The sequence below is a fragment of the Castor canadensis genome, chromosome 5 (genome assembly GCF_047511655.1).
Source record: "Castor canadensis chromosome 5, mCasCan1.hap1v2, whole genome shotgun sequence".
Classification (NCBI taxonomy): Eukaryota; Metazoa; Chordata; class Mammalia; order Rodentia; family Castoridae; genus Castor; species Castor canadensis.
This window is the reverse complement of record NC_133390.1, coordinates 71531368-71553924: the sequence shown is the minus strand read 5'-3', so window position 1 is coordinate 71553924 and position 22557 is coordinate 71531368. Positions and strand designations below refer to the sequence as shown.

At 43.9% G+C, this 22557-nt stretch overlaps 1 protein-coding gene across 5 annotated transcripts in view; it reads left to right on the top strand.

Moving 5' to 3' along the window:
* The window catches only part of Mylk (myosin light chain kinase), a 257786-nt gene that overhangs the window by 111477 nt on the left and 123752 nt on the right, over window positions 1-22557 (top strand). For all 5 annotated transcript variants that reach the window (XM_074073297.1, XM_074073298.1, XM_074073299.1 and 2 more), the window contains exon 3: window positions 7109-7316. In XM_074073297.1, coding sequence (XP_073929398.1) covers window positions 7109-7316 — 208 coding nt within the window. The remainder of the gene's footprint in view (window positions 1-7108; window positions 7317-22557) is intronic.

The window sequence follows — 22557 nt, the reverse complement described above, 5'->3', positions numbered from 1 at the left end:
CACACCAGGTGTCAGGTCAGTCTGAAGCCAAAGCCCATATGCCTTCTTGAATTAGTAGGGACTCTTACTTTGCAAGTGACAGAAACCAACTCCAGCATGGTTAAGCAAAAGAGATGTATATCTCATATAATTGAGTAGACCCAATGCCCACCACAACCCTGCCTGGCTGTACTCCATTTCTTCTCTTCTTCACTGCAAATGCAAGCTCTTATTCTTCAGATAACTTCTTTCTCCTGGATGCAGGAAAGAAAGTGAGCAGTGGGAGCAGAAGAAGGTGACTGCAGATAACTTCAGAATTAGGTCTTCCCAGCTTTGGCCATCCAATATGCAGAGACGAAATTGCAGGGAAGACCTCCCGTTGACTGGTTTTGACCATCTGTCCAATGTTTGAGACCCAGCACTTTGGTCAGAAGGCAGCTCACAGATTGGCATTCCCGCTAGACTGACACGCAGTGGTGGAGAGGAAAGGAAAACTCCCTGTGGGGGTAGAGGCATGCTGCTGATCCTGGAAAGGTCGGCAGAAGATCCAGAGCCAATCAAAAGCAAACCAAACCAAAACATTACTCTCTTCAGCCTTGACAATGCCACATGCTTCTTATTAATATTTTAACATGTCTGAGAGGCTGTCTCAACTTGAGAGCCACCACAGGACACTGACCTCCTAGGCCTGCCTCACCAGGTGAAGCATGGTGTCCTTGGACGCCCAGGTCAAGAAGGAGGCCAGAAACCCAGAGCTTTCTGTGGAGGTTCCCAGGGAAGTTGGCTTCTCCCAGCCATCCCAGAGGGCCTGGAGTTCAACTAGAAGGACATTTGTTCACTTGTTTCTATATGAAAACCATGACTTTGGGGAAATAAGTAATCATCAGTGTGAGAGGTTCCCCATCACACTTCAAATCCTGTGTCTTTGATGGGCTGCTTCCAGATCTTGCATCATTAAAAGGGAATAAACAAGTTGTTGATAAAAGGAAATGGATCCTCTTTTTTTTTTTTTTTGGTAAAGATTCAAAAGGGCCTACAGTATCCCCAAGACTATAAGATGCCTTATGTGGTTGGTGAGAGAAAGGAGGACTCCCCAGACTTGCAGATGCAGGGGTGTGGTGGGCCCATGTCCTGGGGCCATAGGAAGGGAAATAACAGAGCACTTGGAGAGAATTTGAGCATCTGTCCCTGGAGACCCATGGGGATTTGCTGAGCCAGTTAGAGTAATGTTCTCCACGTTGATTGTGTTGTTCACGGCAGCGCTTTTGTCCTCACAGTTTCACCAGTTGAACTGGGGCCAGGAGCAGCCAGCAGTATAAGCCTATCCATAATTGCTGTTTGCAGCAGGAATGACTCTTCCTGATGCATTCTGCGGGTTCAGTTGAGGCTTTGGACTGTTGGCAAGGGGATTATTCCAAGCCTTAATTTAGTGCCTGCCTGCCGTGAGGCCAAGTGCCAGCTGCTGACACAGACGCAGGCCCTAAAGCTTGGTCATGCCCTGCCCATGGCTTGCCCTTCACTCTTCACCTTCCTAATATGCCCATGAGGTAAGACTCATAGTGTTGTCTTTGGTCTGATTTGTTTGGTGGCGGGTGCTTTAATTATGTCCTATGAAGTCCTGCGCATTTGTTACTGAGGGAGCTCATACCAGAGGTGGGCTTTAGTTCCTGTTCTTCTTCAGTTCTCAAATCGCCAGTCCTGTTCTGGTGTTTGGTCACAGAAGAATTTGTTCAGTATAAAAATCCATCATGTACCAGGGAGAGGAGTTCTGAGTATTGTTCTGTAAGCACAGCAGGTTGGGAAGCAGGCTCTGTCTACGTGGGGAGAGGTCCCATCTGAAAGGTTCCCTACTGTCCCATGCTCCAGCTTAGCCTCTCCTAGCACCATCAATTACTCAACAATCAATTACATGCTTGCTGACGGCCCCTCAAGTCTGTTGTTCTCAGCCCTAAAGATTCTTCAGTCTTCTTTGCGCATCTTCCTGGTCCCCAGCATCCTGCCAGCAGTCTGTTTCTCCCTGGCCATCACCCAATCCTGGCTGCTTTCCCTCCATCCCCAACATGGGCAGAGACTTGGTTCCTTCTTCCTGCCCAGCCCTGGCTGACAGTGGGGCCGCCACAGCTGGGCCCTGCAGCTGTGCGGGCTTGTGGTGTGCATATAGGGCCAGGCCCTACCAGGAACAGAAGACAGTGGCACATCAAAAGCAGAATTATCACGAACCATGCTCAGGCATAGTGGCTGATGTGTGGCTTGGACTCTTGAAGAGGTTGTGGGGACAAAGACCATGCCAGTGCTCTGGGCTCAGGCTGAGGCAGTGATCCTGAACAAGGAGGGATGGGTCGAGAGCCCTGAACATTTCAGAGAACAGTAAAAGGGTCTGGAGCCCTTGAGAATAGTCTCCTTTAGTCACTGAGAGAATTTCAAAACAACACCAGGTTCTAAAAATGTTTCTCAAGTGAGACAGATTGGAGTAGCAGCAGCCCCACTTTCTCCTTAACCATCCACATACCCAGAGGAGCCCCCATTTTCTTTAAAGGCATTTTGAGGACATTTTATGGAGCTGGAATACAGTTTTACTATTTAAAATTATTATAGGGGTTATGGCTACTCTGTCTTTATTTTTATGACAAGTTGTTGGTTATGCCCTTGATTTATTCAATACTGGGCTTCTGTTCAAGAACACAACCTCCAATTAAATGTGGTTACTGTGGCAAAAATATGATTCTCCTCAGAATGACCCTCTCTGGGGCTGTTTCCAAAAACTCATTATGGTGAAAACTAAGGGCTGCCTCTTCATGTTCATGACCATTCCTCTTTGTGGTCACTTGGTTTTCTTATGTGGAGGATTAGAGGGCACCAAGGCTGTGGGTTAGACCCAGAGGAGAAAGGAAGGGAGAGGAAAGAACCTTCTCCAAGAACTAAGTGGGTCACCATTAAAACCATAATACTTCAGAGATGGAAGGAACCCTAGAAACCAGAGCAATTTTCTCTTCAATGAAAGGAAGGAATTATAGCCCAAAGAGGCTAGGAGCTCAGGCCAGGCCCAGGTGCTCAGGTCTGTCTCTCACACTGTCCTCTCTGTACTACCCTGACTTTCCTTGGGGTGCTGTAGGCCCATGCAGTCCAAACCCTGTCTTACTGTGCATCGAGGGAACAGCTGAGACCCACTGATGGTGTGACCACATCTCCTGTGAACTCTTTGGCATTTTCCAAAAGTGGGGGAGCAGATACTGCTTTACCACCTAAGAGGCTGAGGAGCTGGGAGAGATAGACACTCATCATCACTTTGGTTCTATACAACTGTCTCACCAAAGACAGGAATTTACAATGAGGTCTGGAGGCAACCACTCAACTTGGAGACCAAAATCATGGTCCTAAATGTGTCACTTAATCTGCCATGTGAGATCACTGGTTAACCATCTGCTTCTCCAGTCTTCTCAGCTCCACTGTGCTGTCATGGATGCACAGCACCTGTGGTGTCTCACCCAGGTTCCTGTCATCTGGCCTGTTCCCAGCTGCCCTTGGGGTTAGTAAGTGTTCCCAGTCAGGGAACATCTCTCTCAGGGAAACCCAACCTAAGCACTTGCTCATAGTGTTGCAAGAGTCAAATAAGATTATTCTCTGAAAACTAAAGTATCCATGGATTTTTACTGTGCTCTTGCTGAAGATCCTGACTTTGGCTTCTTTTTTTTCTTCTTCTTCTTTATGGTACTGGAGATTGAAACCAGGGCTTCAAACTTGAGCCACACCCCCAGCCATTTTGTTTTTTTGTTTGTTTTTGAGACTGGGTTTCACTAATTTTGCCTGCATTGGCTTCAAAGTTTCAATCTTCCTGCTTCTGCCTCCCAAGTGGCTGGAATTACAAACACGCTCCACCATGCCCGACTACAGGTGTGGCTTCTTAATTGAAGGCTGGTGATGACGGCAGATAAGGTGTCCCAGGGGACAGGGCAGTTATGAATCAGGCCCTGCCTTCCCTACTCAGGAACTCCTTGCAGTGGGCAAACAGTAAAAAGGAATGTACTTGAAGCTGAACACTTTTTAGGTGATGTAGTACTTGAACAAATTCTTCCCATACTGGGAGGCCAAGTATTGACTTTGCAAATCATTCAGACCTTGGAATTGAGCAAGGTCACAGAATTCCTGCCTTCACTTCAGATCCAAAGGCTATAAAAGTATCACTTGAAAACTGCAACTTTATTAAGTGGTGCCAGTTTCAGCATATTTGAAACTACTGTGTTTTGTTTTAATAGGGGATTTCAGAGGAAACTTTGAGGGATATGTAGACAGTGAGGAGAAAAGAGAAAAAGACTGAGTAATCATGTCCCTGAGGTCTGGAATGCTGGCAATGTCCCCAGTTAATCATTGATACCCCAAAGCCTGTGGGCCAGGTCCCCTGCCTGCTGCAGGGGACCAGCGTGCTTACTACTGGAATGCTGGGGAAGGTTGGGTGCTGTTAATGATTTATCTCCTTGTGGTCACAGTGCTGGGAACGCCTTCTTTGTGAAGCTGACAGGAGGCCTAGGATCATCTTCAGGAGAGTGGGTGAGCCCTGCCTAACAGGGTGCAGGTGAAGATAAGGATGGCTTGCAAGTTTACTGCATGACAGCCTCCCTTGGGGCTTCCTTTTGTAGGAAGCTTGTTTTCTGAAACTTTGGGGAAGAATGCTTTAACAGGGTAGTTGTTCTGATGCTCCTTCATGTGAGTATTTGTGCCAAGGCCACAGGGTGACATAATTTTATATGGGTGTATGACATGTGTCACCTTCCAACATGCACAATGCTCATTTGAATAATTCTTTTATTTCCATTGCTAGATTTAAATACCTTAAGGGTCTCAACAAATTAACGAGTGTGCTATACATTCTTTATAGAGCTACGTGAGTGAAAAGGAACACATTTTTTTATTTAATTTTTTTTCTATTTTACAAAGGGCAAGTGTGTTATTTGCAGAAATATCAGGGATTAATAGTTAACTAAAAGGGAAAGAGGAGAGCCACCCTCAGAGACAGTCACCACTCACACTTGGTTTCATAGTGTAGCTCTGAGGCCTCATATACTCAACAGATATGGTCTCCTTTACCCTTTGTCAACCTAAGGCGTGAAACACTTACTCTGGGGAGACCTCAGTGGCTTCAGGCACTGTTGACTTGAGTTTGGGGGACTCAACTTCAAAATGACAGAATTTCCTCTCAAGTAACATCTCTGTTTTGAATATAGTTTTGATTTTTATAAGAAGATTTTTGTTTCTAGAAATTCCAAAGAAGATAGGTAACGTTAATTGGAGTTTTGTTTTTGTTTCTTTTTCACTGATGCCTGACCACACATTAGTGAGGCTGGAGAAGCAGGTTGTGTGAGATTTATAAACTGACACTGAAGGCGTGATTTTAATGGGATAACCAAAGAGAGATTAATGGGTTTTCACTGCAATTTCAGGCTTTTTTGCTTAGGAAGAAGTTTGTATCCTGGCCACTGAGAATGCAGACTAAAGATTGGTGGGAGTAGAACACCTGGGAAGGAGACCAAGCATAGTACAAAGACAAATGTGGGGTTGGGAGTATAGCCCAATGGAAGAATACTTGTGCAAGGCCCTGGGTTCAATCCCCAGCATAACAAAAAAGAAAATGAAAGACAGCTACTGCTGCTGTTAACACAGTGTTTTGCTTTCTTCCCTTAGTGTGCTTACAGAAGGAACTGCGTGTGGATGCTCAGGCAGTGTGCACATGCGTAATATGCCCAAATAATATCACTCCTCCACCTTTCCTGGGAAAGGGTGAGGTCACTGAGTGCTTTCTTTGTAAATGGAGATGGGGTCATGCAGTGACTTTTGCTTTCACTTCCACAGCATCTGTTCTCGCTGGCCCTGAGAGAGTGGCTAAATGCACGGATGAAAACCGTTGCCGATTCTATTTTGTAACGCAAACACCTTCCGCCTCTAAGAACTCTGGTGTCTTCTGTGCTGAAGTCACCCAGTTCTGGGTCCTTTGTGCATTGGTGAGGTGGGCCACGCCCTGCTCCTCCAAAGATGAGTCCATTCAGAGGGTCCTGTTGAGTTTCAGGTGTTCCACGGCCCTTGGAAACCTTTTTTCCTGAACCTCCAAGGGGATTCTTTTCTTGGAACTTATCTTTGCGTTTCCCCTCTTTAGAAAGCTGTCTTCTCTCTGAACAAGTTGCTCTGAGGCTCAGGTGAGCTTAGCGCTTAGAAAGGTGCCGACCACTCAGCAGATGCCAGCTGCTGACTAACTGTCAGAGAAAGGCAGAGCGTCAGTACAGTGCTGCCCCAGGAGCAGCAGCCACCCCAGCGGTGCCACGGGAGGGGGGCGGGAGGGGGTGCACAAGTAACCCCTGCTTTTCCAGTAGCCACAGGAAAACAGTAGGGAGAGGTGGGTGACATTAATCTTAATGATTTATCTAACCTAGAGTATCAAAAATGCTACTTTTGCAACATGTAATCAGTATTTTTTTAACGATCACGATCTTTTGTACACTTTTTTTGCACTGTCTTTAAAACCCATTGTGTAAGGTACACTCATAGTGCAGTCAGCCTCGCCACCACATTCCAAGTGCTCCTCTGCTACGTTGGCCGGTGGCCCCCACACTGGGCAGTGAGTGTCCAGGCCTCACTCCTCCAGGCCAGGTTCAGGCATCAGCAGCATCCTGCATCTGAGAGCTCATCCCAGCTGCAGAACTGTGAGCCCCACCTGGACCTGTGCAAGCAGACCGTGCAATTTAACAGGACCCCCCAAGAGATTCGTTGGCATGTTAGAGTGAGAAGCCCTGGTGTAGAAAGCCCATGCCCACTCCCTCCATTGGTCTAGAGTGGGGGCTGGGACTCACATTCTTTCAGCTCCCTCCTCTGTGATTCCAATTTGCCACTGGGCTTGAAAGGCACGTGTGTCATGGGCTTTGAAGCCAGGATGCTTGACTCCGTCACTTTGTACCTCCAAGATCTTAGGAAATTACCCAAACTGTCTGTAACTCAGTTTCCTCATCTGTAAAATGGGGATGAAAGAAGTATCTACTTGGAGGTTGTTGTGAAAATTAAATGAGTTAATTCATGTCAGGCACTCAGAACCATACTGGCACACAGTGAGTACTCATGCCTTCCTTCTTTTTTATTTTTCTTTAAGGTCCGGGGTTACCCAGAGCCCCAGATAACATGGCATAGAAATGGGCAACCCATCACCAGCGGGGGCCGCTTCCTGCTGGACTGTGGCGTCCGAGGAACTTTCAGCCTTGTGATTCATGCTGTCTGTGAGGAGGACAGAGGAAAGTATACCTGTGAAGCCAGCAATGGCGGTGGTGCCCGTCAGGTGACAGTGGAGCTGACAGTGGAAGGTAAGTCCCAGGAGGCAAAGCCCTCCGATGCCTGTCCCAAAAGTGGAGGGACTTAGAGGAGAAAACACGCTGGACTCAGGATGTCCAGTCTCATGGGAGACGTGTTCACAGGGACCTGTGAACTAGGGAAGCATCACAGTAAGAATAACTCTTCTCCTCTCAAGCCTTCCTATGGCTTCCACCACACCAAGACTGAAATTGGACCCAATGTCGTGCCAACAAACTCCCACCCCTCCTTATCTGTTCACCCCATCCAAGCAATGCCAGCCCCCTTGCTACCCCTTAATAAGGCCTCAGGACTCTACCTTGTGTTCCCTGCCTGAAGAAAACCTCTTCCTGCAGCCCTTCACCTGACTCATCCTCACATCCTTCAGGCCTCTGCCTTAATGTCTCCTTCTGACCATCCAACCCTTGACTGTCAACTCACCCTCTCTTGTTTGTTCTTCTCGGGTTTTTCTCTCTCATGCTCTGTTAGTCCTTGCACCCCCCAGTGCATGGGCATTGTGGAGCCATGGGCCTTCCTCCTGTCCACTGTCACATCCCCAGCACCTGGAACATCCCTGCACAGGTCAATACTGAAATTCTGGAGAGTGAGCAACATTTGATCTCATTAGCATCATCATGAAGTAATATGTGCATGCTACAAAAATGTCACGTAACTCAAAAAAGTATCCAGGAGATAAGCACACCAATGTGTTAACATTGATTAGTTATTCCATTTTTTTTAACCCCTCTATACATACACACACACACACAAACACACAAATCCTATTAATTCTAAAACTTCTAGGAGAAACATTTGACCATAAGTTAAACTGGTTTTGGGGCCACTGATATATCTTCCTGACATGTAAAACCACTCCACTGCAGAGAACATCTCCAGTTGGATCACTAGTCAGTGCTAAAAGTTCTGATGCCTGGAAGGACAAGGGGTCTGCCAGCCTCTCAGATGTAAGACAGGTTTCCCTTGACCCTTCCCACCATTTCTAAGAACTTATAAACCAAGGGGTCAAACTCACTTAACCCTCTTTCCGAAGCCTGTCCTCCCAACCTTGTGTCCAAGGAACTCTGTGTGTGTGGGCTGTAGTTGGACAGTTAAGGTATTCAGGGAAGGTTCCAGAAGGGGCAAGGTGCACCTGGGCTAATGGCCACTCTTTGCCCTGATTTCCTTCATTCCCCACACCATGGGAAGCAGCCAGGCTGTTTCACAGAGCACAGTATGCATAGTTTGGATGCTTTCCTTCAGTTCTTTTACTAAGTGACTTAGTCATTTTAATTCCAGTGCCTGTGGCTAGGACATTCCAGATGGAAAGTTGACCATTTGTCAGAATCTCAGGATGGACCTTATGGCTGCCATTCTGGTGTTCTGTTCTCCCCTATGTTATGTGTTTTTCAATGTCCAAGTTTTGAGTTAAGGCCCACAAACAAAAATTACTCTGGCCCCTTAATGTTTCCCTGATTGGAGCTAGGAATGGAGAGAGCATTGAGTTAGGAGTCAAGATCCAAAGTCCAGATCCCAACTTCTGTGTGATTGAAACCTCTGCAGAACAAAGGGTGTGAACTCCACACTTTGTTAGCCCTTATTTTCTATGATCCATGTTAAGGGAAGACTGGGGTATAATAGGAGTGCAGGAGAGGTATATAAAATCTAGGTGAGGCAAAAAAAAAGGCAAAAACCTTTTTTCCATTCCCATTGTTCAGGAAGTTGGATCTGATGTCTCAACTAAGTGGAAACATTTTCTTTTTTTTTTTTTCATTTTTCTTTTATTATTCATATGTGCATACAAGGCTTGGTTTATTTCTCCCCCCTGCCCCCACCCCCTCCCTTACCACCCACTCCACCCCCTCCCGCTCCCCCCCTCAATACCCAGCAGAAACTATTTTGCCCTTATCTCTAATTTTGTTGTAGAGAGAGTATAAGCAATAATAGGAAGGAACAAGGGGTTTTGCTGGTTGAGATAAGGATAGCTATACAGGGCATTGACTCACATTGATTTCCTGTGCGTGGGTGTTACCTTCTAGGTTAATTCTTTTTAATCTAATCTTTTCTCTAGTTCCTGGTCCCCTTTTCCTATTGGCCTCAGTTGCTTTAAGGTATCTGCTTTAGTTTCTCTGCATTAAGGGCAACAAATGCTAGCTAGTTTTTTAGGTGTCTTACCTATCCTCACCCCTCCCTTGTGTGCTCTCGCTTTTATCATGTGCTCATAGTCCAATCCCCTTGTTGTGTTTGCCCTTGATCTAATGTCCACATATGAGGGAGAACATACGATTTTTGGTCTTTTGAGCCAGGCTAACCTCACTCAGAATGATTTTCTCCAATTCCATCCATTTACCAGCGAATGATAACATTTCGTTCTTCTTCATGGCTGCATAAAATTCCATTGTGTATAGATACCACATTTTCTTAATCCATTCGTCAGTGCTGGGGCATCTTGGCTGTTTCCATAACTTGGCTATTGTGAATAGTGCCGCAATAAACATGGATGTGCAGGTGCCTCTGGAGTAACAGTCTTTTGGGTATACCCCCAAGAGTGGTATTGCTGGATCAAATGGTAGATCGATGTCCAGCTTTTTAAGTAGCCTCCAAATTTTTTTCCAGAGTGGTTGTACTAGTCTACATTCCCACCAACAGTGTAAGAGGGTTCCTTTTTCCCCGCATCCTCGCCAACACCTGTTGTTGGTGGTGTTGCTGATGATGGCTATTCTAACAGGGGTGAGGTGGAATCTTAGCGTGGTTTTAATTTGCATTTCCTTTATTGCTAGAGATGGTGAGCATTTTTTCATGTGTTTTCTGGCCATTTGAATTTCTTCTTTTGAGAAAGTTCTGTTTAGTTCACATGCCCATTTCTTTATTGGTTCATTAGTTTTGGGAGAATTTAGTTTTTTAAGTTCCCTATATATTCTGGTTATCAGTCCTTTGTCTGATGTATAATTGGCAAATATTTTCTCCCACTCTGTGGGTGTTCTCTTCAGTTTAGAGACCATTTCTTTTGATGAACAGAAGCTTTTTAGTTTTATGAGGTCCCATTTATCTATGCTATCTCTTAGTTGCTGTGCTGCTGGGGTTTCATTGAGAAAGTTCTTACCTATACCTACTGACTCCAGAGTATTTCCTACTCTTTCTTGTATCAACTTAAGAGTTTGGGGTCTGATATTAAGATCCTTGATCCATTTTGAGTTAATCTTGGTATAGGGTGATATACATGGATCTAGTTTCAGTTTTTTGCAGACTGCTAACCAGTTTTCCCAGCAGTTTTTGTTGAAGAGGCTGCTATTTCTCCATCGTATATTTTTAGCTCCTTTGTCAAAGATAAGTTGCTTATAGTTGTGTGGCTTCATATCTGGATCCTCTATTCTGTTCCACTGGTCTTCATGTCTGTTTTTGTGCCAGTACCATGCTGTTTTTATTATTATTGCTTTGTAATATAGTTTGAAGTCAGGTATTGTGATACCTCCTGCATTGTTCTTTTGACTGAGTATTGCCTTGGCTATTCGTGGCCTCTTGTGTTTCCATATAAATTTAACAGTAGATTTTTCAATCTCTTTGATGAATGTCATTGGAATTTTGATGGGAATTGCATTAAACATGTAGATTACTTTTGGGAGTATAGACATTTTTACTATGTTGATTCTACCAATCCATGAGCATGGGAGATCTCTCCACTTTCTATAGTCTTCCTCAATTGGAAACATTTTCAGTAGGTCATGGCCAAGAAAAGCAAATGAGGTGAGACAGCTACAGAAGAATGGCAGAAGGCTCAGACTCTTGACCCTGCTTCTCCCCTTTAGTTTGGTTTTAGTTGGGGGAGATAGGTTCAGGCATTTAGGATGTGTTATGCCTTTTAACCCTAGGAGATGGAGAATGGCCTCATGGCAGTGGCCTTTCTTAGTGTGAGTGGCCTGTGTGCATTCTGCTATCTCAAAGACCTTAGGCAATTCCCTTTGATAAAGGGAACCTAGCTGCCTACCTGCTTTCCCTCGTACTCTCTGTGCTGTGCTTCCTACACTTATCTGGAAAGTAAGGTAAGTAGAGATCTTAGATTAAGACTGCAGTTCATATTTTACCTTTTAGCCCTTTAATGGTCAAGTTTTGAAGGCAGCATTGTGCAATGAGAAGAAAATCAAATGACCTTGGATTGAATTTTAGTTCTACTGATTTCTAGCTATGGGAAAATGAACAATTCTGAACCTTATTTCCTTTGCTGTAAGTTGGAGCTCATGGCTGCCCCACAGGGTGATATAAGGATAAACACAGTCACTGGCAAATACTGGGCACCCAGGAAGTAGTGGCCTTGAAATTATCTGAGCTAAGGTGAACGTCCTTAGAGCTACTTACACAGGGAAGTCTGCAAAAAAAGAAAGCAACCTCTCCTGACTTCAAATTCAGAAATCAGAGAGCCAAGAAGCATGCAGTACCCCAATGAGAATAAGCACTTTAGTGTCAGAACCATGCAGTTATACAGGGCCTTATGCAGTAGGAAATAGCCATGGTCTGAGCCCCTTGGAAGCCAGCTCTGACCCCTGCCACTTCCAGAGGGTTGGCCACCGAGACTTGGTACAGAGCAAGGAAGAGTTGTGCGTTTGCCCCAGGGAACTTCCTCTCTGTGGAGGGGCCAGAAATCTGTTCTGCAGCAGAGATATAAAGCCACATAGACAATCCTAGGTTTGCTAATATCCATGCCTTAAAAATCAGGTGAAATTAATTTTAATGAAATATTTTACTGTGCCCAATATATCTAAAATATGATTTCAATGTATGAGCAATATAAAATTATTCATATAGCACATCTCAACTCAGAGGAGCTACACTTCAAGTGTTCAATAACCACTGTTTTGGTCAGTGCAGATCTAGAAGCTCCCATTTGAATAGAGATAAGCAAGGTGAGAGAAACCACAGGGATGAACAAGGTGGGCCAGTAGTCCTGGGCCAGCGTACCCTCAGAGTGAGCCTGCAGTGTAGGGTATACTTAGGGGAGGTGCCCAAATGGTGAGTGTTCCCCATACATGGTGGGGAACATTTGTGGTCTGAATCTGAGAAGGCCCTTTGTATTTGAGGGACCAGAGAGCCACTTATGTCACTTTTGGTAGTAGAGGGCTAACTTTCAGGATGGACATTTGCTCAGGAGCCAGTGAAAGCCAAACTGCAGGCCCAGGTCTTAACTATATTACAGGATTGGGTAGTGCAAACACCTGTGCACACACATCACCTGGGGAATCTTGCTAACACTCAGATGTTGATTCCATAGCTGGGCCTGAGAGTCTGCAGTTCCACCCAGCCCCACATGATGCCCTGCTGCTAGTCACAAGCCACACATGGAGTAGCAAGGAGAGATTCAATTACAAGGGGAAGAGAGTCAGCCTAGAGCCAGGCATGGTGGTGCATGCTTGTAATCCCAGCATTCAGGAGGCAGAGGCAGGAAGATCTTGAGTTTGAGGTCAGCCTGGGCTACATAGTGAGTTTAAGGCCAACCTGAGCTACATAAGAAGATAACAAGACCTTGTCATCAAAAAAGAAAGAAAAGAGAGAGAGAGAGAGAGAGATTTAGTTCAGGCCTGGGACTCAAAATCATCCTTCATCAGCCTTCCAGGTGCTGAGATTACAGGTGTGTGCCACCATGTGGAGGGCTTCTGAAAACACAAACTGGGTGGGAGCAGTCTGCCCAGCTGTCCTATTCCTAATTCCAGACCTCCTGCCCATTCCCTCTCCAAGCTCTGCTCCTCCCTAACCCTGCTGTCCCTAGTGCCAAGGCCACTGCTCTCTGTACCCCCATGAAACCCCTGTCATGCAAAACTAACCTCCTCTATGAGAGAGAGGAGGTCAGCAGGCAGGCCACCTAGAATGTGACAGCAGAAGGGGGAGTAATCCTATGTTGTGGGATAAGGGAAAAGAGTGGCCCTGGGGATCACCACATTCTTGAACAATTTTGCATTTGTAGAAAGTGCTGCTGTGCTATCTTTATTAGTATTATTATTTTGGCCACTACCTTTTTCCAAGGGCAGAATTCTTGGGTCCCTTTCATCATTGTTGGGCTATGGGTGACTTTAAGCCCATGCCTATTTGTGTTGGCTGAGCTTTACTAAACCTAAACTGTTGCCTTTCCACGATGTCTGTCATAGCCTCCTTTTGTTATTCTGTTAGTTCTTTTGTCCTTTATCAAACTTTCCTATCATTCTGTAAGACCTGTAATTACATTTCCCACTTACGTTCTTTATAAAACTGTCCAATCCATAAAGCTCCCCGATGACTTCTTTTTTTTAGGGACATGAGCCCTATTTTTTAAATCCAAGCAGAATCTTGAAATGCTCTGAGTTTTTGTCCTTTTCTGTCTCATCAAAGTTAATAATATAAATGTGGCAGAATGAGAGTTATGCTTTTGGCCCCAATGGTCTCTTTGCTGTGAAATAGTTGTGTGTTGAGGCTGCCTTGGCAGAATTCCCACTGACTTGGTACACTCAAGAGTTCAGTGGCAAATTACTTGGTTTCATTCTGTTCTTGAGGTCTGGTGCATAGGGCTGAGTGTGAGCTGACTGGAATATCATTCTCCCCACTATGGTTCCTTTTCCATTTCTGTACTGTACCCTGCACCCACTAGCTAGATGCACTGCTCCCCTCAGCTGCAGCTAGAGGTACACACTATGTACTCATTTTTGTCTGGTGGATTCTTTTCACCTTTGTTTTCTGAGCACATGGGTTTATTACAAGTATTCTTCTTCCTTTTTATTTTCAGTTTTTTGTCTTCTCCTCCTCTTCCTCCTCATCCTTCTTTCTCCCCTCACCTCCTCTTCTTTCTTCCCTCCCCTTCTTTCTCCCCTCACCCTTTCTCCCCTCCCCCACTCCTCTCTCTCCACTTCCTCCTCCTTCTGCTCCTCCTCCTCCTTTTGACAGCTTGTTTTTTGGAGGTTCTAGAGGGAAGCACAAATACTGGTACACCTTTGACCAAAGAACAGTCCTTCTCTATCGGGGACTTCTTCGACCAAGCGCACAGCTCTGGGAGGGACGCACATGGAGTGGTGAGGGAGGAAGGGGACGCGCGCCTAGCCAGCCAGATCAGCCACACCAAACCTGGTGATCAATGGGGTGACAGATGTCACAAGCCAGATTGCCCTCATATCCTCCTCCTTCTTTTGAGACATGATCTTCCTATGTAGCCTGGGCTGGCCTCAAATCATCTCCTGCCTTGGCCTCCCTAGTGTTGAGATTAAAGTCGTGCACCACCATGCATGGTTTGTTGGTCTTTGATACACTATTTTGCATAATCCCCAACAAAAATGGTTTGCTTATTGGTGCAATTAATTGCTTCAGATCTATGCCTAAGGTAACTTTTCCATGTGCCGCCCTTGCCTTGTCTGACTAGATAAGTGAGCTGGGATGCCTTGGCTTCTGAAAGAAGACTTTAAAGGAAATATGTTACTTTGTCTGTGCTGAGTATCTAGCTTCCTCTATGGGATACTTAGGTGAAATGATTAGGAAATCACTGGCAGCAATTTGAACTATCCCCCTTTAAAGCAAAACCTCATGTAGTTTCTCCTTTGAACCACATGACTGTTTTACCCATGGATTACCAGGAATAGTTTGTCTCCCTCAGAACTCCTGAAATGTCTATTTGGTGCCTTGGATGGCTTCCTTAGTCTCCATGGAGGGATGTACTTGTGGTTGAGAACCTTGGTGTAAGAACAATGAGCATGTCTACATTCTAGCAAGAATGGGTTACAGCAGTGAACCCCACAGTTTCCTGCGTGGGTAGAGACTATAGTATCAACAGTTTCTATAGGACTAAATTCCTTTTATACAAGACAGGCAGCCCCTGGCAGAAACCCTTTAACATTTGTGATTTGACTTTGGTTGCCACTGAGAAGACACAGCTCCTTAAATAGTAGGGCAGCTAAGCAACCTCAGTCTCTCCCAAATGCTTTCTTCTCATCCATACAGCAGATGCCACCAGGTCCTGCTGTGCCAACTCCTACATAGTTCTCATTTGTCCATGTCATTCCATCCCCACTGTCACCATGCAGGTCCTGGCTGCCATCATCATCACTTACCTGTTGCAGAAGTCCCCACTGGTCTTCTTACTTCCACTCATCCCTGCTCCAGTGTCCACATTACTATTTAAAATATATTTTAAGCCAGGCATGGTAGCAAATACCTGTCATCTCAGCAACATGAGAGGCATAAATAGGAGGATCAAGACCCAGGCTGACCTGAGTGAAAACACAAGACCCTATTTGAAAAATAACTAAAGCAAAAAGGGCTCGGTGGCGTGGCTCAAGTGGTAGAGCACCTGCCTTGCAAGTCCAAGTGCAAGGCCCTGAGTTCAAAACCATAGTAGTGATAAATATTTAAACCCACACAGGTTTTATCACTCCCTCCCTTTGAATCTTCCAATGCTTTGCTGTTGCCGTTGAACTAAGATTCACAATCCTCTGCAAGGCCCTGCAGTGTTTGCTCTTTACTTCTCCCACCCCCTTCCTTGCCTACTAACTTCCAGCCACACAGACCTTCAAGTTCTCTCAACATACTAAGCCCTCTCTCACCTGAGCTATGGCCTGTGCTTCTGTCCCCTTTCAAACGGGAAATCCTGCTTCTCCTCTGGCCTCAATTCCAATATCACTGCTTTGGGGATGGCCTCCCTCCCTGACCACCCCTAGGGCGCTAGGTTAGGTGCTTGCTATTCCAAAGCATTCAGTTCTCAGCAGTCTTTATTCTCCAACTCATTTGTGTTTAAATTGCACAAGTAAGTATTTTTAAATGTTATTCTTCTCCCACTAAACCACACACTCCATAAGAGCAAAGATGTGTGTCTTTTAATCAGTTTCTAACTGGCCAATGCTGGGACCCTAACACACGGACTGACCCGTATTGGGTTTGGGCCACAGTGGAGCTCAGTAAATGTGTGTTGACTGCCCATGTGACTCTCTTGGGGACTCATCTGTACTGAGATACTGATTCAATTCTGATTAGGCATAAGGCATTAGGTAGAGCTTCAACAAGAACACTGGTATGTATAGTAAAAGCTAGAATAAAATGTGACCCTCAAGAGAAAGGCTGGTGCTTTCAAAAGAGGAGAAACATAATTTCTGCAAAAATGGTATCCCTGTGGAACAATTTCAGTGACCTTTAGTTGCAACCTTTATTTCCCAACTCTCTTTTTTTTCTTAAATGTCACATTTAATATCCAACCAGAAGCTCTGATCCTGGTGTTTCTCCAGAGCTTTTCTTAAGCCAGTGGTTGTGAGTGGGGACAGTAGCACTCTCTAGAGGGTGCTAAGAGATCCATGGGGACCTTTTGGCTTCCCTGTGGTTCGGGTTGCTGCTGGCCTCTGTAGCATTTAGTGGGCCAGCACTGGGGGCTCAGGGGCTGCTTCCCGAGGAGAATTCTCCCAGACCCTCATAGCCCCGCCAGGACAGCACACCGTAAACATATAACATAGTCTTCATTAACACAAAAGAGGCTTTCAAGAAGCTGCAAAAATAGGCCAAATAATTTAAGAAATGCTCATTATGTAGAGGAAACCATAAAAGGAATGAAGTTATGGCTTCAAAATTGTTGAAAAATTTATTCTGTGCATATTTTCTACTAAGTGAAGAACAGCATATATAATTAGTTTGTATGATTATACATAATGCAGTCATTACACTATCGCCCTGTACTGTTGCCCTGGAAATATGGATCAGAGGACACTTGACAACCCAAGAGATTTAGAACTGAACAGTATTAAATTAGGGTGAGGGATATGTTATATGCCATATTTTGTCTCAGTAGATTTTGTCATCTCACCTATCTTTTTAAAACTTTGGGATACAGTGATAAATCTATGTTCTGAAAAGGTTCTATATTGAAGTTATTTCTTTGGGGTTACAGCCCAACACATAGCTTCTGTTTTGTCTTTCATTTACTGTTCCTGTGTTCAAGTCATTCAGAGAATGTCGTTTCAAGGGCTGGTGAGATTTTAAGACATAAATAAGATTCCTGTGGTAACTTTTTACTACTTGATCCCATGGTATAAAACAGAATTGTTTTGACATCACACTTAAGGTCATCTCTTTTCTTCATTTTCTACATGTCAGTGGTTTCTAGTTTGTCTCACTATATGATCTTTGTGTTGGGGAGGGGCGGGAGTAACTGGAGTTTGAATTCAAGGCTTCACACTTGCAATGCAGGTGCTCTACCACTTGAGTCATGCCTCCAGTCCATTTTGATGTGGTTATTTTGGAGATGGAACTTTTTACCCAGGCTTGCCTCTGACTGCAGTTCTTCTGATCTCAGCTTCCCAAGTAGCTAGGATTACAGGCGTGAGGTTTTCTTCTTTTAAAGTTGTTTTCTTCCTTCTTTATTGTATGTTATTCTAACACTCTTTTGTTTTCTGTACTACTTGTGCAGTATGATTTTTGTGTCATTCACTTTTTTTGGTGTGCAAGAATTTGAACTCAGGTCATTGTACTTGCATGGCAGGTGGTCTGTCACCTGAGCTGTGTCCCAGCCATTTTTGCTTTAGCTGTGTTTAAGATAGGGTCTTGTGCTCAAGGGAGGTGTGAGGATAGGTAAGACACCTAAAAAATTAGCTAGCATTTGCTGCCCTTAATGCAAAGAAACTAAAGCAGATACTTTAAAAGCAACTGAGGCCAATAGGAAAAGGGGACCAGGAACTAGAGAAAAGGTTAGATCAAAAAGAATTAACCTAGAAGGTAACACACGTGCACAGGAAATTAATGTGAGTCAACTCCCTGTATAACTATCCTATCTCAACTAGCAAAAACCCTTGTTCCTTCCTATTATTGCTTATACTCTGTCTTCAACAAAATTAGAGATAAGGGCAAAATAGTTTCTGCCAGGTATTGAGGGGATGGGGAGGAGAGGGAGGGGGTGGAGTGGGTGGTAAGGAAGGGGGTAGGGGCAGGGGGAAGAAATGACCCAAGCATTGTATGCACATATGAATAATAAAAAAATATAAATAAATAAATAAATAAAACAAAGCAATGAAAATTAAAAAAAAGTAAAAACAAAACAAAAAGATAGAGTTGTGCTTATGCCACCAGCCTGGATCAAGATCTTCCTACTGATGCTTCCCATGTAGCTGGGATGACAGGCGCATGCTATCACACCCCACTTTTTATTGGTTGAAATGAGGTCTCATAAGCCTTTTTCCCAAGCTGACCTTGAGATGTGATCTCTCCAATCGATCTCCACCTCCCAAAGTAGCTGGGATTAAATGCCTGAGCCACCAAGCCTGACTTATCATTTATTTTTAAATCGAAACGTGTGTTACAAATTGATGTAAATATCTGACCATTTCATTGTCATCCAATATATCTGAGCATTTGTCTGTTGAAGCAGTCATCCATTCTTGAGCAGTTACATACTGAAATACAGAGGATCATAATTGACTTTCTTTCCATGTCTCCTTAATATTTTAGTTTAGCATCCCATTTATTTTCTTCTTGAAACCATATGCATTGGTGATTAGCAGTGAACTTCAGTTCAGGATGGCATAGAAAAATGACTAAATACGTGCTATAAAAAGTGGACTTTTGTTCTGGTAGAGTGCAAAACTGCTATTTTGAGCAATCCTTAAAAGACACTTTGAAGTTGACTCAAGTTGGGTGACTTCTCCCCGGTTTGCGCCTGGGACACCCTGGATTTACCCTGTTGCCTTGGCTTAGTTACTAATTATATCTCTCTCAGTGATAAGAGCCTCTATTTGCATGATAAATTATATCACCACATGTTTTTAGAAGCATTTCTCCTCCTTTCGGTCTTAACCACATTACTAATTTTTTGAGCACTGTGCTTACTCTATGTTGATTCGGTCTTTCTATATCCTTTGATAAAAGGTGGCAAATTTAGTTTTAGTCCCTCTTCTGTTGAACTTTTCACTCCTAAAACCTGCTAACACTCTCTTTTTCTCATCCTTCAAAAATCTAATCTGAGTGGTTAAAATACCTTCAGAGTCTTCATCTTTTCGTTTCCTTGCCAACTTGGTCCTGTCTTCACCAGCCTTCTTAATTCACCCTTCTATTTTTGGCATTCTACCTGAATCCTCTTCCTACTTTTTTTTTTTTTTTTGGCATAGCCTTACTGGTCTGCCAGATTTTCATACTTTTGCAAAATTAATTTTGTCTTATCTGACAATTTGTAACTTAAAATTTTTTCCTATAAATAGACCCTATCAGTTACTTTAGCCTAAATTCTCTGTTTGGATATAAATTCTCTGATGTTAACTCACATTAAAATAAGCATTCCTCAGTTCTGCTTTTAACTGACTGCTTTATGCATTACCTTTGGAACATATCATAAGTTGTTTTTGCACTGACATAGAAGTACCTCTAAACAGCATTCTTTGCTATCTGTGGGAGAAATGCTTTTTTTTTTTTTTGTAAGGAATAAAAGAATTTTAGCCTTTGGATTAAGATGTTCGGCTCCCAAGAAGTTTCTAAATGTTTGGTCTGCTTTTTTCATTTTGGTAAAAACATAAAATTTACTCTCTTAACTTTTCTTTTTTCTTTTGGTTTTGTTTTTAGTGTTTTGAGTTAGGGTTTCATTAGGTAACTGAGACTGATCTGAATCTCATTATGTAGCCCCCCCCATTGTCTAGAACTCACAACCCTGCATCAGCCTCCAGAGTTCTGGGATTGCAGGCAAGTGTCTCCAGGCCCAGCTGCTTATACCTATCGTGAGGTGTGCTGTTCATCGTCCTTAAGTAATCCTCAGTGTTATTCCAAACGGAGATCCCATACCCACTGAGTTTTCTCTCCCTCTTCTCCCAGGCCCTGTCAACTATTGACCACCTACTTTCTCTATGGATTTACATGTTCTGCATATTTCATGTACATGCGATCATACAAATACGCAGACTTTTGTGTCTAGCTTTCTTCATTTGACATACTCTTTCAGGGCTCATCCATGTTGTAGCATCTAGCAGAACTTTATTCCTTTTTATGACTGATGATTATTTCATTGTTTTGGATAGACCACATTTTGTTTATCCACCAGTTGATCAGATTTTTATCGAATCTTTAAGATGAGATGAGATGAGTGGTAAGTGCAGTAAACTACGTTAGGTGAGAGACTTACTGGCTGGGAATGGACTATGCTGTTGGTACAGAGCATGCATAAGAAGCCCTGGTGCCAGATTTGATTTTGTAGCTTATTTTTTCTCTCTCTCTCCTTTTTTTGTAATTAGATTATGTTTTGGTTTTTTAATCATTGTATTTATAAGTTTTTGAAAATAGAGCCGTATTTTCTAAAACTTATAAATGACTGAGAAGCCTACCACCCCAAAACAATCACTGTTAATAACATTTGATGTCTTTTTTTCCGCTCACTTTCCTGTGTGTGAGCATTTTATTTGTACCTAATTTGGGTCACATTGAATAATTTTTGTGCTGCTTTCTTTTCATAATCTTCATCTATTTACCAAAGATTTGAATACCTACAGTGTGCTGGAATTGTCCTGGATGCTTCTGATGAGTAAATAAGTATCCCCAGGATGGGCACCGGTGGCTCATACCTGTAATCCTAGCTATTAAGGAGGCAGAACTCAGAGGGTCAGAGTTCGAGGCCAGCCAGGGCAAATAGTTTGTGAGACCCCATCTCAAAAAACCCTATCACAAATGAAAATTGGGCTGATTGAGTGGCCCCAGTACCACTCACACACACACACACAAAATATCCGCAGTAGGAATATAGCTTTGGTCATCAACGTGAAAATGATGTTAGAGTGGTTGGCCACCTGAGACCTCCCGGGAGAGTAGAGGACCTGGAGCAGAGGGCACAGACCCAGCCCTCACCCCACTCCAGCACGCAGAGTCTGAGGGGGAGAAGATGGTGGAGGGAGGAGAGCAACCCTGTAAAAGCAACCTGGTAAAAGCTCAACCTGGTAGAGCGTCTAGAAGAGAAAATGCTTTGAAGGAGAGCGCCCAGTGCCAAATGCTACTAAAAATCCTAGAGGGGGTAGGGACAGAGGACCGACCATTGAGTTTGGCAAGGTGGTGGTCCAGTTAGGGCTCTGTGGAGTGCCTATTTGGAGTGTGCTGGGCAGCAAGTAAGACTTAACATAATTCTGTATGGTTCAACTATTCTTTTTGTTTTTTCACAATGCTGGGAGTCAAACCCAGGGTCTCACACATGCTAGATTAGTGCTCTCTCACTGAGCTACACCTTCAGCCTGTTTCATCTATTCTTAAACATAATTTAGAAGCAGAATAAAGCATAATTGTACATCTTATTTAACCACTTCTTTTTTACTGTGCAACATCTACATTATTTCCAATTTTTCCCATTACAGAGAAGACCAAAGTGTGCAGCTCTGTAAACATTCATTTCTCCTTTTAGCATTGTCTCTTTCAGTGGAGTCATAGAAAGCAAGGCACTGGCCCAAGAGAAGAGCATCTTACAGCTTTTGATTTTTACTCGCTCAAAGTCTTTCCAGAAGGACTGGGCAGTCTGCACTTCCTCCAGCAGTGTGTGAGGAGCCCAGCATTTTGACTGTTATGTTGGTTGTGCCTTTCCAGAACAGTTTCTCCTTTTATCAGTTTAGCATTTGTTTGAACCTTGAACAGAGAATGGAATGACAAGAACCAAATCACATGGTGGAATGAAAAGTAGGCCCAATTCACTGAGTAGTTATTTAAACAGAAATCCTATGTAGTAATCACCAGTCATAGGAAGCCACAACTTGACTGGGATGTGGGTATTTGTTACTAATCACTTCATGAAAATTCTGATGAAACCTCAAACCAGGTGTGGCTGAGGGAAATACTCAGCCATGGTCTTGCCCCTCCATCCTATGTCCTATGCAGTCATATAAGTGTGACTGAGGAGGGAATTTAAAGAATTTCACCCTTTTCCAGTAAACCCCCTGCAAATCCTCCACACCAACCACCTGCTCATATCAAAGCCTGACTTCTGCTCTTTCCCTGTGTGCCTTGGGTAGGGTTTTATAAATATTTCCTTGTTGTGGCACAGTAACTACCAGGGTGATCACTATCTCAAAAATTTCCCCTCCTTCTACCTACCAATGCCTCTAAAAAACAAAAAACAAAAAACCACACTACTGCGTAGTTATTTCCTGATCACTTTATGAATTATCCCTCCCCCAGCAGCAGCTGGATAAAAGATGCTTACCCCAGCTGTCTCTCGGGGTTTGCTGTTTAACTGCCCCCTCCCCAACATGGCAACAGCTCACCCAGGATCAGCAGCACCTGGTATGGTAACTTCTCACTCAGGGCTGGTGGTGCCCAGCA